At 38.4% G+C, this 17249-nt stretch overlaps 4 protein-coding genes across 4 annotated transcripts; all 4 read left to right on the top strand.

Annotated features, from left to right (window-relative positions):
* Nucleotides 1-1774: 1774 nt before the first annotated feature.
* Nucleotides 1775-2247, top strand: HO173_009075 (uncharacterized protein; the record flags this gene model as incomplete). The annotated part of the gene is made up of 2 exons (XM_037310968.1): nucleotides 1775-1842; nucleotides 1899-2247. 2 exons carry the CDS (start codon nucleotides 1775-1777, stop codon nucleotides 2245-2247), a joined length of 417 nt encoding a protein of 138 aa, XP_037162062.1.
* A 1404-nt stretch (nucleotides 2248-3651) lies between these two features.
* On the top strand, nucleotides 3652-5652 carry HO173_009074 (uncharacterized protein; the record flags this gene model as incomplete). Its single annotated transcript, XM_037310967.1, has 1 exon — nucleotides 3652-5652. One exon carries the CDS (start codon nucleotides 3652-3654, stop codon nucleotides 5650-5652), a length of 2001 nt encoding a protein of 666 aa, XP_037162061.1.
* Nucleotides 5653-6111: 459 nt separating this feature from the next.
* On the top strand, nucleotides 6112-6836 carry HO173_009073 (uncharacterized protein; the record flags this gene model as incomplete). Its single annotated transcript, XM_037310966.1, has 2 exons — nucleotides 6112-6161; nucleotides 6218-6836. The coding sequence occupies 2 exons, from the start codon at nucleotides 6112-6114 to the stop codon at nucleotides 6834-6836; spliced, it is 669 nt and encodes a 222-aa protein (XP_037162060.1).
* Nucleotides 6837-9614: 2778 nt separating this feature from the next.
* HO173_009072 (uncharacterized protein) lies at nucleotides 9615-9989 on the top strand (the record flags this gene model as incomplete). Its single annotated transcript, XM_037310965.1, has 1 exon — nucleotides 9615-9989. One exon carries the CDS (start codon nucleotides 9615-9617, stop codon nucleotides 9987-9989), a length of 375 nt encoding a protein of 124 aa, XP_037162059.1.
* Between the last annotated feature and the right edge of the window lie 7260 nt (nucleotides 9990-17249).

The raw sequence follows: 17249 nt of genomic DNA, 5'->3' as shown, positions 1-17249 counted from the left end.
AGAGTAGACTATAAATGTCTGAAGAGTGTTTCCTGCGAAGCAATTGCTGGCAGGGATGTTGCGAACCTTGAATAATAATAAGAATATCCACGGCGAAGGCAGAGTATTTATACCCAGCAGTTCACTGCGAGAACACACAACTGGAATACTTGTTGAGCAATTTTTTGGCTGCTTTGGTTCACGCTGTGGACGAGTTATCTCCGACAAGTATACCAATGCCACCCGTAGCTTGAAAGTCGGCTCTAACAGCTCAGCACGAAATCCCTTGATATATGGTAAACTGCAGCGGCTCATAGAGTACATGGGGTCTAATGATATGAGCGATGCTCCAGTAAGTACTTCGGTGCGTAATAGCCTGCCGAAATGAGCGAGGCTTGCCCCAAATCCTGCAGAGATAGCGCCGGATACGGCACCTGAAGACATCTAGCGATCGAACAGCCCCTGCAGCATATGACCATCATGATTGATTACTGATTGTGGAGCCTTTGTCTCGGAACCTTCGGATGCCCGCGGGGTTTGATGAATATTTTGGCAGGGCGAATGAGTACCGGTCCAGTTCAATAAAAGGTCTCGTGGTACAGTTCCAATATAACTTCGGGATTCGAAGTAGCGAAGCGAACCGGCGTTCTTTAGCAGCTACGACACCATTCGTATTGCGGACAGAATCCGATACTTTACAGACTGGCAGAGCGACACCCGTTGCGAAATGATGCCTGTGTCATCTTGAAGACCCTAAGATCGAGGCTCTGTTCATCATGACATTTGCGCTGCAGACCGGTACCTCATCTGCGGGGGTATGTCTTGTGATTAGGTATAATCTCTTAAGCTTTATCCAGGCATGCGGAAGTCAGCGGATCTTCCTCTCATCCAACCATGATCACATTGGAAAGATAGGACGCGGACAGCATGATGACACAATGCCATTTTTCGAACTTGTCACATTATTTTTTTGTGAGTGACATCGTGACTATTGAATTCAGGATTGTTCCTCTCATTCTGGCCATTGCGCCGATGCTTTCTCTAAACCTGTCGATTATCGAGCTCGCCTACACAATCCTAGGGTCACAAAGATTAATAGCGACTGACAGAGTGTAAATTGGTTTCCATGATTGATGAAAATGAGAGCTGAACTTCGGCGAGTCGAACTGAGTAGTCAGGACAATAGGCCGGATGAGTAGTAGCTTCAAGGCTGGTCTAGATTATACTGAGTTTAGCGCTTACTCTTCCTTGAATTCAACCTTGTTCTTTCATCTGCCCATTCATTGTATCACATACAGATATACTAAGCGCTGAATAGGCATAATCGGCGCGTCGATCACCACTCTTCCTCCTTGATACAGGTTACGATTCATGCTGCATACAGCAGTAGGAATCGGGGTCTTGAGGTTATGTGACCCCGTAAGGCTACATAATACTATCCTCCTACTTGGCTAGCTCTCGAGCGGAAGCCCATTGTCCACTTTCGTGTGATCATACTTCTCGGAGACGGCTCAGAACCTCTTCTCTGCAGACGCTTGGAACGAGAACGGAGCCGCTTCGTTGAGGAATCGACCGATGAGCAGCAGGTATGTAATGTTCAAAAGACCCCTTCTGACTTGAGATCGTACGTGAGAGACCAAAGGTTCTTCTGCGAGCAATCTTCCCTAGCCTGCCACCGTTATTTGGCAAGCGGAAGGCTCTTCCTTTTCTATTCTTCAGACGTATCGCATGGATTACATATATCATTTCGGTCTTACATACCCATGCCATTGCATCGAGTCTATTGTCGGGTAACATGGCCCTTCGCAACCAGGCCCGCAAAGACGAGATTGTTTCCAAGCTTGCAGAGAAAGCGCAAGGGGTGTATGTAGCCGACAATGGATTTGGTCCGCCCAAACGCCGATTACTGAAGCTGTCAGGTTGCTATGGGTACACTTCGAGATCGCTTGCAATAGCCGAGCAAGTGTGTCGGCACTGATTGAGGTTGGAGCAGAATGGATTCGCGCTGAAGTGTTTGCCTTGGCGGGCATAAGGGCCGACTGTGAAATTGTAGAGATGTTACTGGGCAAGCTTTCCACAGCGACCGCGAAGGCAAGAGTAGCCGCCGCTGCGATGTTCAGATTGACGCTGGCAGAAGGCGCATCGAACAGGAATGAAAAAGCAGTGCGGATTCTCGGAGTCTTCGCTCGTCTCGTAGATTTTTCAATCAAGGGTAGAGATGTCGCCATGCTTCAACGTCCCTCGAATAGTCAAAGCTGCGGTGACTAGGACGCAACTGTCAATCCTGACAAGATCCGCCAAGCGAAAAGATTGCTCGCCCTGATGGCATCGAAATCAAGATGTTCGCGCCGTACGGCGTTAAGAAAAGAGGCGTGACTCCGTGGCTGGAGTAGTCCCTCAATCACATTTTGCGGCCTACACTTTGGGATAGCCCATCTTTTTCATGCTTCACAACATATAAGAATCCTGAGGGACTTGAGCTATAGAATGTGGAGGAGACATGAAATTCTTGAAATCAAACCGGGGTTAGCTCTAAACAACGAAGCCGATTTGAGCAGAACGTTGATCTAAGGGCGAATTTGTTTCGCTTGTTCTTCGGTGCCACGACTCAGCAGGTACGAAAATAGAGTGCGACCTGGGAATTCAGAGCATACCCGCAACCAGTAAGGATGACGAAACTCTTTTGCCAATTTTGAACCTGTGCAGTCTCTTCGTCGGTCATTGCTTTGTTGATTATTTCTCATCAACCTCACTGTTTGAAGGACAGATTGAAATATTCTGGACGTACCTTTGATGGAGAACATCCAGCTGAGATAGCCAGGCGTTTCTGACGGTTTAATTCCATCACACGCACGCCATTCAAGATTGGATACCGTCAGATCGACAGTGTGTAGGGGCTAGGGAGAAGATTGACATTCGGATTGTTGGACCTTCACTCAACTAAACCTCCTTTACGCGTGTGACTGTAAAAAAGACTTGTAGGACTGTGAGAACGAGAAAACTAAGGGGAGAGGCGCCAGTTCACCCGGATTGTGTGTAGAGTACGGGCTCGGCCCACTTTCCCATTTCGAAGCGCAGAGAAAGAACTTGATGGGGAAAGGCTTTCAACATACAGATTCCTTCTCTTCCTACGAGGAGTATCGTAAATTTCTTACTCCCAACAATTCGGCCGGCAAACTTGCCTCAGGAACATTTTGAGGTTCCCCCCCACGTCCAAAAGGAGAAGTGCCAGAAGTGCCAAGAACGCCAAGACTTAAACTTTAAATGTGTGAAAATTTCCATCCTTTCTCAGCCTCAGACCTTTTCTTTTTCACTTCCTTTTATCTATCTCACCACTTGCGCCTTCTCACCTTCCCATCAATGAGTGATTCAATCTCTTCTTGACCATCAATTGATCCATAAAACCCGCTTGAGGGCCCTGGAAGATGCGGAGATAGCAAATAGACGTGTCACTGAATCTCTGATGGCGCGGCCTTGACCCAGAAGGATCCTCGATTTCCTACAAGCCTTTGACCGCAATGCTCCATTGAAAACTTCCAGGCTGTCTACCAATTCTTCCAGGATACCAATTAGCTTTGAATCGGAGTTTCCAGTTCACCGTTCGATGGCGCCAAAGCTCTGATGTTTATGCTTCTCAACTCCCTACGGCCATCTACGGTCTAACACTCACGTATGAGAATGAAGCTCCCTCGGCTTATTCGTCGTGGATCCCAGCTACCGCTGAAAGAACAGGACAAAGCCTCTTCTCCGCCATCAAATAAGCCTCTCCCGCAGCCACAGAAAGACTGCCGTATTCTGTGCATTCTCCCCGGCCGCGCTTCAGATCCTGTTGTTTGCACTACCAGTGTCATCAGTTTGGCGGAGGCTGCAGGCAGATATGATGCCTTGTCTTATTGCTGGGGCTCAAAGGATCGCACTCGACCTATTGTTTGTGATAACGCACCGTTTAGCGTTACTCCGAATCTGGAGTGTGCGCTGAAACGTCTCCGAGCACCGGATATAGCTCGAAATTTCTGGATTGATCAGCTGTGCATAGACCAAGACAACCTCCGAGAGAAGGAGCAGCAACTGGGGTTGATGGCTGGTATTTATCGGCGTTCGAGCAGGCTGCTAATTTGGTTGGGCGACGACGAAGATGACTCCCGCAAGGCCAATAAGATAATTGACCGTCTGTTGAAGCTGGACCAGATTGCGGGCCTTGGTAACAAATACAGCAACGATGATGTGTCCCAGCAGACGAGAGGTAGCATAGGCTTAGACCAACTTAAGTCTCACGGATTGCCTGGCCCTAAGGACACAGGTTGGCTGGAGTTACGATCTTTGCTCTCGCGACCATGGTTCTCCCGAATCTGGACCGTACAAGAAGCTGCAGTTGCTACTAAAACGGACATTCTGTGGGGAAAGGAGTATTCACTCTCCTGGCAAGGAATGTTATCCATCATGGTCTTAGTTCGCGAGCACTTACCGAGGACCTTGCTAGGATCGGACATCTTTTTCCGGGGATTGCCAGCAGACTCAGTCTACCGCATTGCTGCAACTATGCGGACGCTAGAAGATGGCACTCATCATGATCTCTTCAATCTGGCACTGACATACAAGGCCTATGGCGCAGCAAAACCGCAGGACAAGCTCTACGCATTGCTCAATATTTCCAATTCATCGCAGACCGCAGACTATGAGAAGTCTGCAGAGACTACTTTTCACGAGATGGCACACCAGACTATCAATAAAGTCTATCAAGAGATTGCCAGACGCCCGGAAGAGCTGTCACAGCAGCAATGGCACCCATATCCAGATATTTTACAAGGGCCTCATCTGAGAATGGTTGCATTGATTTGTGCAGCAGGAATTGCTAATCAGCAAATTTCCTTGCCTTCTTGGGTGCCAGACTGGACCTTTGATTCATTCCCTGCGCCAATATGGACGCGGAAAACCTGTCATAGGATCCCAGCATCTGCCAATACCTTTGATTGGCCCGGTGCTCGTCCAACAAACCTTACCTTGGAGCGGTCGACCATCGTCAGTTCCAACTTGGCTGAAATGCAATGGTCAGCGGAGGGTGGAACATTGATAGGGTCTGCAACTTTGCCAGGTACTATCCAGATAAAAGGCCTCATCTGTGATGTAATCAGCAGGCGTGGTTTCGCAAAAGTCGATATTGGGAAGCCACTGGAACACGAAGAGCAACAAAAGGCACTGATGGAATGGCTTCTCGAAGCTGATGACATGGCCGATCTCGGAATAGAAGCTTCCTACGGTGGAGGTGCAGACGCCGAACTCTTCAGACGAGCTCTTCTCTTTGACGAATCAATGCTTCAAGCTCCAGAAATTCAGAGACCAGAGCTCTTGAAAACACTACGTTTTGCTAAACATCCAAGATTCGCCAGCACGATGAAGCGCAAATTACAACCCTGGGATTATCTCCAAGCCATTCAGAACATTCCTGGCCGAACCTTCTTCGTGACCCAAGGCGGTCGTATGGGACTTGCACCTCACAGCACGCATATGTACGACAAACTATGCGTTCTCCCAGGGTTTGAAGTACCGCTGGTACTCCGTCCAGATGGGAACGAGTTTCGACTCGTTGGGGAATGTTACGCTGGCAATGATGATATGATGCCAGGTGGTTCTGAATACTCTCGGATGACACCAGAATGGATCTCGATCAAATGAGGGATCCGCTGGCCACCTTTAGCTCCGTGTGTAAAGCTGGCGCGTATCTGTGCTTTCCGCTTGCTGCCTGCGTGTCCTTTGATAAGGGTGAGAGAATTCTCGCATTTTAATGCCTTGACGGAAATGAATCTCATCGCCTAGCCTAGGTGCGGGCAGACGCCGGTGTACCCTGTCAAGTGCGAGCTCTGCCTTCAGCGCCAAAGTCTAAAGTGGTTTTCTTCTTCTGTGAAATCACAGCAACTGTGGCGATTAATGACGAGCGACTTGGAAAAAAGACAGGCGAAGTGTTGGCATTCTTCAGCTGCCAGCACCCTCGGGAAGCTAACCATACTGCGATGGTGAGCCGGCATGTGTTGAAGCGGCTCAACACAACCTGTTATCACTTTCGAGAAGTGATTACCTCCATTCTCTTCGACTATTCCTACCTCACGCTGTTACATCAATCCCTCAAGTCTGATAATGGCAACCACGACTCCTTCTACGCCCGTTGCAACGCCAAAGAAGCGTCAGTATGTCAGCACCTTCCTACTGAGACTGGTAAGAGTAGTCTGCTGACAGTCGCTAGCTGGGGTGACATTGCCACCGTGACTCTGGTCGTCGGCGAAGCCGAAACTACATTCCAGGTCCATGAGGCAGAGCTATTTGAGGCTTCACCAGTCTTCAAGGCCGCTTTCAATTCGGACTTTAGAGAAAGCTCGGAGCGCAAGATGAACCTCCCGGAAGATGACCCTGATATCTTCAACCTCATGGTTGAATGGCTTTATAGTCACCGCTACGATATTCTGCAACCAACTGGGGATAAAATCAGGGACGAAACAAGGTTTATGGAACCTATGCGATTGTACGTTCTTGCCGACAAGTACGGCATGACCAGCTTGAAGGGTTGCATTGCCAATATCATCTTCAAGACCTTGAAGCCCGGCAACGTGACGGGACCCAGCATTGAAACAATCGCCTATGCATACCAAAATGTTCCCCAGACTTCAGGCATCCGAAGATTGTTGGCAGATCTTTACGCCTGCAACATCAACTTTGACTGGTACAAGTCGCCAATAGCCAAGCCGTTGCTTCAGAAGTACCCCGAATTCGCAACCGACATCATCTTGAGTTTTGCTCGGCACACTTCGAGGGAGGGCATAAAAAACCCATTCAAGGGTGAGATGCCCGAGGCGTACAAAGAGTGAGTGGGTCAATGGATAGGATATTGGAATGGAAAAGAAGGGCCAATAGCGGGCGACAAAGAGGTTTTGTCGTTTCCCTTGGAACGGAGCAATGAATGGAGTTTTTGAATCTTGGTGCTTCTTGACGGTCTGTAGATGCCAGACAGATGTTTTTCCACGAGCCAGATTGATTTGAATCTCCTATCAGCTTGCTTAAGAGCGTTGCCTCTATTGACAATTGGCATTGGATCACCTATCTCCACATAGAGATCGCCACCGTGGGACTGGGGGTTAGTGGGATATTTGATATGCTCCTGTTTCATGGCCTTGTCCGTACCCTTGCAAGGGGTAGGAGACAGGTGTCCAGTACGAGCTATATAGCCACCTGTTTTGCACCTGTCAATGGCTCTTCATTCGATTCTGTCTCTTTCAGAGCCATTGCATACCTTTTGTCCCACCCACCCACACCTGTACATATCTAGCTATCATTTCACTCCAGGTCTATGCCATAGGCATAGGAGTTCTATTGCGCTGGGGTACGAGAAATATGCCTGTTCAAGCCTCTATTAGGCTGCTATCCCCGCGTGAGACGGCCCAAGCAATCTACACTCGGTGTGGGCCCTTATGTGTGCTTGTAACGCGTGTTTTTCACAAATGGTACAACTAATTACTCTATGTCGTCAGATCCAACTTCGCTTTCGTTCAATTTCAGATCTCGACCAAATCATGACCGGGACCAGGCTGCGAGCCAGGTACTTCCACAATGACCAAGATGTTTTGAGACAGTGGCTGGAATGCAGCGAACCCTTTTCAAATCCCAGAGCGGGCACGGTTCTAGAAGCAAGTAGTCGCAAGTATGCCCCATCGCGAACGACGTCTAGCAGACAGCAGTAAGTAACCTTCTAAATTACTTCCGCAATGCTGGCTGTCAATCTCGGCAAGTGTTTACCAGAATTTCGTTACCCGCCCAGGACCCTCGGATGCGACCCGGCCACGACCTGCCAGACACCAGCTCACAAATGTCCATGTGTAGTGGCCGAAAACTTTGTATCAGAGGCCGTGAGAGCGCCGAGCGGAATAGTACAACGCAAGACCATCGTTCATTAAATCTGCGCCGTTCTGTCTCAGTTGCGAGCTTCATCCAAATCCAAAGCAGACGCGCCTTGTCGCTCGTATTCGCATCGACCAGATAGTCGTCGCCCTCTCTGCTTGTGATTGTTAGCGACCGTTGGCCTTGCTGTCAACTACGCAGCCTGATTCTCTTCCAGAGCCCGCAGGCGACTCCGGCTGCGAAGCCTTGGAGCGCGATGGGCACTGATCCCACGAAGCAAGGATACCATGCTCGCAAGATGGGTAGTCGCCGCTGGGTAGAGTGGTAGTACCGGCTTCTGCGAGGAGTCTGTTTGCGACTTTGCTTACGTTGACCCTGTGGCCTTGATGGCTTGTGTGCTGGCAGTGATATATATTAGGTGCTCCCCACCGTCGAGAGCCAAACGGCCTAACGTATCGATGATTGGTCTTCTCGTGGCGTTGCTGAGTACTACAAATGTTCATTCCTAAAGTATGAGGTATCCTTTAATGCCCTGGAATGCTAAAAGGCTGTATTTAGCGGCGAAAACAGACCCGCAATCGAATAATAGCGATTCTTGTTCAGCGACTCGGACGAAGTGAAGAATCGAACGAGACTGAAATTGTGCGGGTTGTACAGCTGTCTTTGCTAATGAGTATGCGTAAAGAGCGGCCATCCGTGTCTATGCGGCGGAGTCCATTAATGTATGATTACTTCTGAAGGACAAAAGCTGAACCACTGTTATCTTGGCAGGCGCTATACCTGCTCAAGGCTGCATCTTGCGCACCAGCATCACTATGTGGTAGCGCCAACGTTAAATGTAAGATCGGCGAACCAGAATCACTATGTCAATTCGAGCCGCTCATAATCAATCTCGCATGTTGAGACCTCGCTTAGGCGTACCGAGATGGACGAGATGTGGCTAGTACCACAAAATACCATGGAAATTGGTGTTGAAGAGGCGCTGGAAATATCAAAGTGCGACTTTCTACTGCCTCTGTGACATATTGCCGAGGGTGTAATGCAAGTGTGATCCTAAGGGGTCTGAAAAGACTTGGCTTCAGTGCAGGATGTTGCCGCGGAGCGCGCAGTGGGCTCTCGAAGAGCCCAGGCACGGTCGTCGGCTTAGGAAAAGATTGAGCTGACCATCGACGTATGAGAAACGCTTCTTCAACTCCTGGGGGAAAGACTATAGGGTATACAAAGTATTAGTAGAATTTGATCCCAGTAAGGTATCCCTTCCCCTTTGTTCGGGGTGTACACGCTAGCAGGGGTCAGATATAGGGATCTTGATTGATCAACTCAGGCTTGCCGCGCCCATGAGTAAAAAAAATCTTAAGCCGCAGTGATTGGACAAATGATAACCCCTACATCTGGCCCCTACTAGCGTGTAACACCCCGAACACAGCGAGAGGGATATTGAACATACCATTCTCTTGGCACGCTAGCTCCCTTGGTCTCGGGCCGGGCGCACTTCACCGAATTCCCGGACACGCCTCTCATTCTCTTACGGATACTCTTCCTTCATCCTTCTTCAACCCACAAAGAAGCGAGAAAATTACTACATCAGTACCACAGAGACGAAGCACAAGCCCTAGACTTACGTCTCTTCCCTAGACTAGCTCTCGTTTCTGTCAGTAGGTCTAGAGTAGGTCCTCCAACGCCAAGCCCGGCCTTGGCTGAAGCTTTAGGAAAGCGTTAGGATCTGAAACAGAGAATAACATCAAAGAAACATGGACATCAATGCGCTCAAGCCTGCCATTGGCTACCTCGTTGCCACCTTCCTCACCACCGCCGGTCTCACCACCATACTAAACCCCATCCTCCGCTCCAAAAACTTCGGTGTCACCGCTCGTCCTGGCGATAGAGCCACGCTGGCCTACATCAAGCCTATGGGTGCTAGAGATCTCTCTCTCGGTCTCACCATTGGCATGTTCATGTACAGAGGGGACCAGGAGAGTGCGGGCTTGGTGACTTTGATGGCGCTTGGGGGTCCAGTCATGGATGCCTGGGCAGTCTGGAGTTATAACGGGCGGCTGAAAGAAGCTTGGCCACATATCATTGGTGGTTGCATTGTTGGTGCCATGGGAACCTGGTTGGCTGGCTGATGATCTTGTGAGTCAAGCACTTCAACTGTTGTTCATGACTAACACAGTGGAAGGGTTGAGGCGATCTGAAGGAGGTGAATGGCAAGAACAAAATGGATATTTGGGGCTTCTGAGTCGATAAGAAAACAGTGCTATTGTAGACTAAAATACAGTATGAAATTACACCATCGATATTGCTAGACCCGGACGCGACATTAGACAGGAAGGGCAACCCGAAAGAAACGGATAATCTTGTAGACCAACACGCTTTGGAGGAAGCTCGAGAACGTGGTTTGTGGGTGCGTGATGGTCGGCTGCGTACTTGATAAAGATGCTGGATAAATTGCCGCCCGAGATTGTCCAGCTGATTCTCGAACGTGTACTTCCTTGAATAATTATAAGTTCTGCGTTTTATGCAAAGTAGATTCGTGATAGCAGAGACCTCAAAAGGCTCTGCGAAGTCTCCAAGAACATCTAAAACTGCACCATTCCTATACCGTATCAAGCGGTCACCCTTCACGTCGCCGAGGAATGGGGATTAGAAGACTTTGATATCGAACCGCTTTTGCGAAGGTGCTTAACTACTAATGGCCGTCTCCGATAGGTGAAGCACCTGTATCTCGCCGCTGATTTTACCGGAGGCTTACGAGCCGTCGTGGGCACTTGGACCTCGGTTGCCCGAACCTGGAAGATCTGGAGGAATAGTTGCCACCACGTATGTCCTTGGCTCTTGCTTACGGCCAATGAAGCATGACCACCGTCCGGATTAGTAGCGAGAGTGAGCCTGGGTAACTATACTTCCTTAGCCTATTGAGTTCTCTACCATATAACGTCCAGTTTCCACGTCCTTACACGTATATTCCCAGGACGCACTTATAATACAAAGAAACCAGGTGGGAAAAAGAGTGCCAGCCGAAGTTTTTATGTCTTAACCATATTTTCATAGAACTATAACTTATCTATATATTCTAAACTCGTATATCGATATATAAGTAACGTAGAGTAAAGATTAGTATATAATTAACTTTAGAGTTTAACGAAGAATAAACTAACTCTAACTCTAATTCTAAGCTATAATAGTAATAATAATAATTATAATAATTATAATAGTAATAGCTATAATAGTAATAGCTATTATATCGAATTTATTAAATAAGAATAAATACGATTAATCTTTAATTAGAATAATAATTAGAATAACTACTTTATACTTTTAAATATAGAAATTCTAATTATTTATAATATAATATTATAAATATATTATCTTATAATATATATCGCTAAGATTTTATATCTTATAAGTTTAAATCTATAAATTAAATTTATAATCTATTTTTTTAATTAAAATTTTTATTAAGAAATAGTTCTTAATATTATATAATATTAATATAGTATAAAGTTATTTTATTAATTTATATAATCTATAGATATATATATATAAAGAGAGACGCGCTAAGACTTAATTAGAAAGATATATCGAGTATAAAGAATTAATTCGTAATAATTATTTATAAAAAATAAAGAAAGACTATATTCTTATAGTAAGAAGTATTAAAATATCGAAAAGAAATAAAGATAACGTATTAATTAGTAATGTAAATTTTATAATATCTTCTATTATAGTAAAATCTTTTAAATAATAAAATAGCTTTAATTCGTTTAAATATATATTATTTAATATTTCTTCTATAGAGACTTAATTAACTATAAGCGTCGTAATAGATTCTTCTCTTATAACGTTATTATAATAATATATTATATTAATATAATCGAGATAATAAGTTAAATTATAGTAGTATTCTTCGCTTATTAAATAATAATTTAATATAAAATCGTAAAGAGTATATAACGTAAGATTTTAAAGAGCTAAGTTATATTCTTAACGATAATAATCTTATTATCGCTTAATTTCTTCGTAATATTCTTCGTATTTATCTATTATAATTTCTTCTCTTACTTCTTAATATAATAAAGATAATAAACTAAGTTATAATAGTATTCTTCGCTTACTAAGTAATAATTTAATATAAAATCGTAGAGAGTATATAACGTAGAATCTTAAAGAGCTAAGTCGTATTCTTAATAATAATAGTCTTATTATCGCTTAATTTCTCCGTAGTATTCTTTATAGTATTCTTTATAGTACTCTCCATATTTATCTTTTATAATTTCTTCTCTTACTTCTTTTCTTATAGAGTATTAGACTAAGTAGCTAGTTAAGTAATTAATTAAGTAAATAAGTAAGTAATTAATTAACGATTTAACTAAGTAAATTATTAAGCTAATAAAATAAATAGTATTAATTAAGCGACTAGTCGAGTATCGCTAATTTAAAAGAAGTATATAGAAGAGAACGATAGCTATAAATTCGTTTAAGCTCTTTTTAAAAGTCTTTTAACGCGTTTATAAGTAATAATAAATAGCTATTAAACTGCGGCCTCGATTATTAATAATAATAAATTCGTTAAGAGATAATCTAAGAGTATTAATAAAGACTTTAAAAGACGAATAAAAGAGATATATATATTTTAAATATTAAATAATCTTTAAATAAGAGATATCGAAAATAATTGTATTTATATTAATAAAATTAATAGAATTAATAGAGTAGTAAAAGAATAATAATTATATAAATAGATAAAAGAATTATTATTCGATTTCGAACGCGTTTAATATAACTACGATATTTAAATATTAATTTAATTTATTAATAGTAAATTAAACTTTATTATTTTTATAGCGTTAGAAAGCGTATATTAAACTCTATAATTTACGAAATTATAAAATAATAATATTCTTAGAAAGATAGTTATTTTAGAGTATAAACCTTTTATATATAAATTTTTAATAAGAAAGCGCGAGAGGGCTAGCGGGCTAACTTAGATAGTCTAGCTAAAAAGCGTAGAGAACTCGAATTAATAATTAGCTATATATATAAATTTAAAATTTTTAAGCTTAATTCTATCTTATTCTTTTATATATATTAATTAAATATAAGATTATATAAATATTAATATCTTATATCTTATTAGAGTATAATATAATAGATTAATATAATATATTATATTATATCTTTTTAATTAATATTCGAGAGTCGAATCTAATCTCGAAGTTATATTTAAAAGTTAATTACTTTTTATAAATTTAATTTATAAATCTAAATTTATCTTATAATAATATCTTTTAATATATATATATTATTATAATTAATCGTCTTAGCTTATATAGTAATAATTAATATATATAAAAGAATAAGATAAAGTTAAGTTTAAAAATTTTAAATTTATATATATAATTAATTATAAATTTAAGTTCGCTACGCTTTTTAATTAAATCGATTAAATTAGCCTAATAATCCTTTTAAGCTCTCTTATTAAAAATTTATATATAAAAGTTTTATACTTTAAAGTACTTAGTTTACGATATATATAGTTATTTTATAATTCTTTAAATTATAAAGCTCGCTTTATATTTTCTAACGTTATAAAATTTATAAAATTTAATTTACTATTAATAAGTTAAATTAATATTTAAATATAGTAGTTATAGTAATTATATTAGACGTATTTAGAATCGAATAATAATTCTTTTATCTATTTATAAGTAAAGGTCTATAAATTAAATTTATAGAGTTAAATTTTTCATTTTTCTAAGTTAAATAAAGTTAAATTTTTCTAAGTTAAATAAAATTTTAGTCTTAGCCCTAAGTTAAATTAAACTCTAATCGCTTATTATACGTTTTTAATCTACTTCTATTACTATAAAATTAATTTAATCTATAAAATATATATATATATATATATAAAAAGAGACGTATTAAGATTTAATTAGAAAGATATATTAAGTATAAAGAATTAATTCGTAATAATTATCTATAAAAAATAGAGAAAGACTATATTCTTATAATAAGAAGTATTAAAATATCGAAAAGAAATAAAGATAATATGCTATTTAGTAATGTAAATCTTATATTATCTTCTATCGTAGTAAAATTATTCGAATAATAAAATAGCTATTAGAGTAAGATATCGAACGATTTTAATTTATCTAAATATATATTATTCGATATTTCTCTTATAGAGGCCTAATTAACTATAAGCGTCGTAGTAGATTCTTCTCTTATAATATTATTATTAGTATATATAAAAGAATAAGATAAGACTAAGCTTGAAAATCTTGAATTTATATATATAACTAATTATTAATTTAAGATTACTACGCTCTTTAATTAAATCGACTAAGTTAGCTCGCTAGCCCTTTCGAGCTCTCTTATTAAAAATTTATATATAGAAGTCTTATACTTTAAAGTACTTAGCTTACGATATATATAGTTACTTTATAATTTCTTAAATTATAAAGCTCGCTTTACGCTTTCTAATGCTATAAAAATTATAAAGTTTAGTCTACTATTAATAAAGCGAAGTAGCATTTAAATATAATATATACGAAACGCGTTCGGAATCGAATAATAATCCTTTCATCTATTTATATAATTATTATTCTTTTACTATTCTATTAATTCTATTAATTTCATTAATATAAATATAATTATCTTCGATATCTCTCGCGGAAACGTTATTAAACGCTTTAAATATATATATCTCTTTTACCCGTCTCTTAGAGCCTCTATGAACGCGAATTTGCTACTACTAGTAATTAAGGCTATAAGCGAGCTTAATAACTATCTACTACTACTTATAAACGCGTTAGAAGATCCTTAAAAAGAGTTTAAACGAATTTATAGCTATCGTTCTTCTCTATATACTACTTAATTAGTCGCTTAATTAATACTATCTACTTTATTAGCTTAATAATTTACTTAATTAAATTATTAGTTAGTTACTTAGTTATTTACTTAATTAGCTACTTAGCTAATTACTTAGTCTAATACTCTATAAGAAAAGAAGTAAGAGAAGAAATATAATAGATAAATGCGAAGAGTATTATAAAGAATATTACGGAGAATATTACGAAGAAATTAAGTAGTAATAAAACTACTATCGTTAAGAATACGACTTAGCTCTTTAAGATTCTACGTTATATACTCTTTATAGTTCTATATTAAATTATTACTTAGTAAGCGAAGAATATTATTATAATTTAATCTATTATTTCTATTATATTAAGAAGTAAGAGAAGAAACTATAATAAATAAATACGAAGAATATTACGGAGAATACTATAAAGAATACTACGAAGAAATTAAGCGGTAATAAAGCTCTTAGCACTAAGAATATAGCTTAGCTCTTTAAGATTCCACGTTATATACTTTTTATAATTTTATATTAAATTATTACTTAGTAAGTAAAGAATATTACTATAACTTAATCTATTATCTTTACTCTATTAAGAAGTAAGAGAAGAAACTATAATAGGTAAATATAAAGAATACTATGAAGAATACTATAAAGAATACTATAGAGAAATTAAGTAGTAATAAGATTATTATTATTAAGAATACGACTTAGCTCTTTAAGATTCTACGTTATATTAATTATCTACTTAATTAATTACTTAGCTAATTACTTAATCTAATACTTTATAAAAGAAAAAGTAAGAGAAGAAACTATAATAAGTAAATACGAAGAATATTACGGAGAAATTAAGTAGTAATAAGATTACTATCGTTAAGAATACGACTTAGCTCTTTAAGATTTCACGTTATATACTCTCTATAATTTCATATTAAATTATTACTTAATAAGCGAAGAATACTACTATAACTTAATCTATTATTTTTATTATATTAATATAATATATTACTATAATAACGTTATAAGAGAAGAATTTACTACGACGATTATAGTTAATTAAATCTCTATAGAAGAAATATTAGATAATATACTCTCTACGATTTCATATTAAATTATTACTTAGTAAGCGGAGAATATTATTATAACTTAATCTATTATCTCTATTATATTAATATAATATATTACTATAATAATATTATAAGAGAAGAATTTACTATAACGATTATAGTTAATTAAATCTCTATAGAAGAAATATTAGATAATATATATTTAAACGAATTAAAATCGTTTAATATCTTACTCTAATAGCTATTTTATTATTCGAAAGATTTTACTACGATAGAAGATAATGTGAGATTTACATTACTAATTAATATATTATCTCTATTTCTTTTCGATATTTTAATACTTCTTATTATAAGAATATAGCCTTTCTCTATTTTTTATAGATAATTATTATAAATAAGAGAAGAATAATTTTACTACGATAGAAGATAATATAAAATATACACTACTAATTAGCATATTATCTCTATTTCTTTTCGATATTTTAATACTTCTTACTATAAGAATATAGTCTTTCTATTTTTTTTATAGATAGTTATTACGAATAAGAGGAGAATAATTTTACTACGATAGAAGATAATATGAGATTTATACTACTAATTAATATATTATCTCCATTTCTTTTCGATATTTCGATACTTCTTATTATAAGAATATAGTCTTTCTCTATTTTTTATAAATAATTATTACGAATAAGAGAAGAGTGATTTTACTACGATAAGAGATAATATGAAATTTATACTACTAATTAATATATTATCTTCATTTCTTTTTAATATTTTAATACTTCTTATTATAAGAATATAATCTTTCTCTATTTTTTATAAATAATTATTACGAATTAATTCTTTATACTTAATATACCTTTCTAATTAAATCTTAGCGCGTCTCTCTTTATATATATATATCTATATATTATATAAATTAATTTAATTTTATAATAATAAAAGTAGATTAAAAACGTATAGTAAGCGATTAGAGTTCGATTTAACTTAGAACTAGAGCTAAAATTTTAACTTTATTTAACTTAGAAAAATGAAAAATTTAACTTTATGAATTTAATTTATAGATTTTTACTTATAGTAATATATTATTAGTATATATAAAAGAATAAGATAGGGCTGAGCTTGGAAACCTTGAATTTATATGTGCAGCCAATTATAAATTCGGATCCTGTACGCTTTTTAGTTAGACCGGCTGAGTCAGCCCGGTAGCCCTTCCGCGCCTCCCTTATTAAAAATTTGTATGTAGAAGTTTTACACTTTGAAGTACTCAGCTTGCGATATATATAGTTACTTTATAATTCCTCAAATTGTAGAGCTCGCTTTGCGCTTTCTAACGCTGTAAAAATTATGAAGTTTAGCCTACTATTAGTGGATTAAATGGACATTCAAATATGATAGTCATGGTAGTCACACCAGACGCGTCCGGGATCGGATAATAATCCTTCCACCTGTTTGTT

This window comes from Letharia columbiana (genome assembly GCF_014066305.1).
Source record: "Letharia columbiana isolate WasteWater2 chromosome Unknown Sc0000037_s0, whole genome shotgun sequence".
Lineage (NCBI taxonomy): Eukaryota > Fungi > Ascomycota > Lecanoromycetes > Lecanorales > Parmeliaceae > Letharia > Letharia columbiana.
This window is presented reverse-complemented; position numbering and strand designations above follow the sequence as displayed.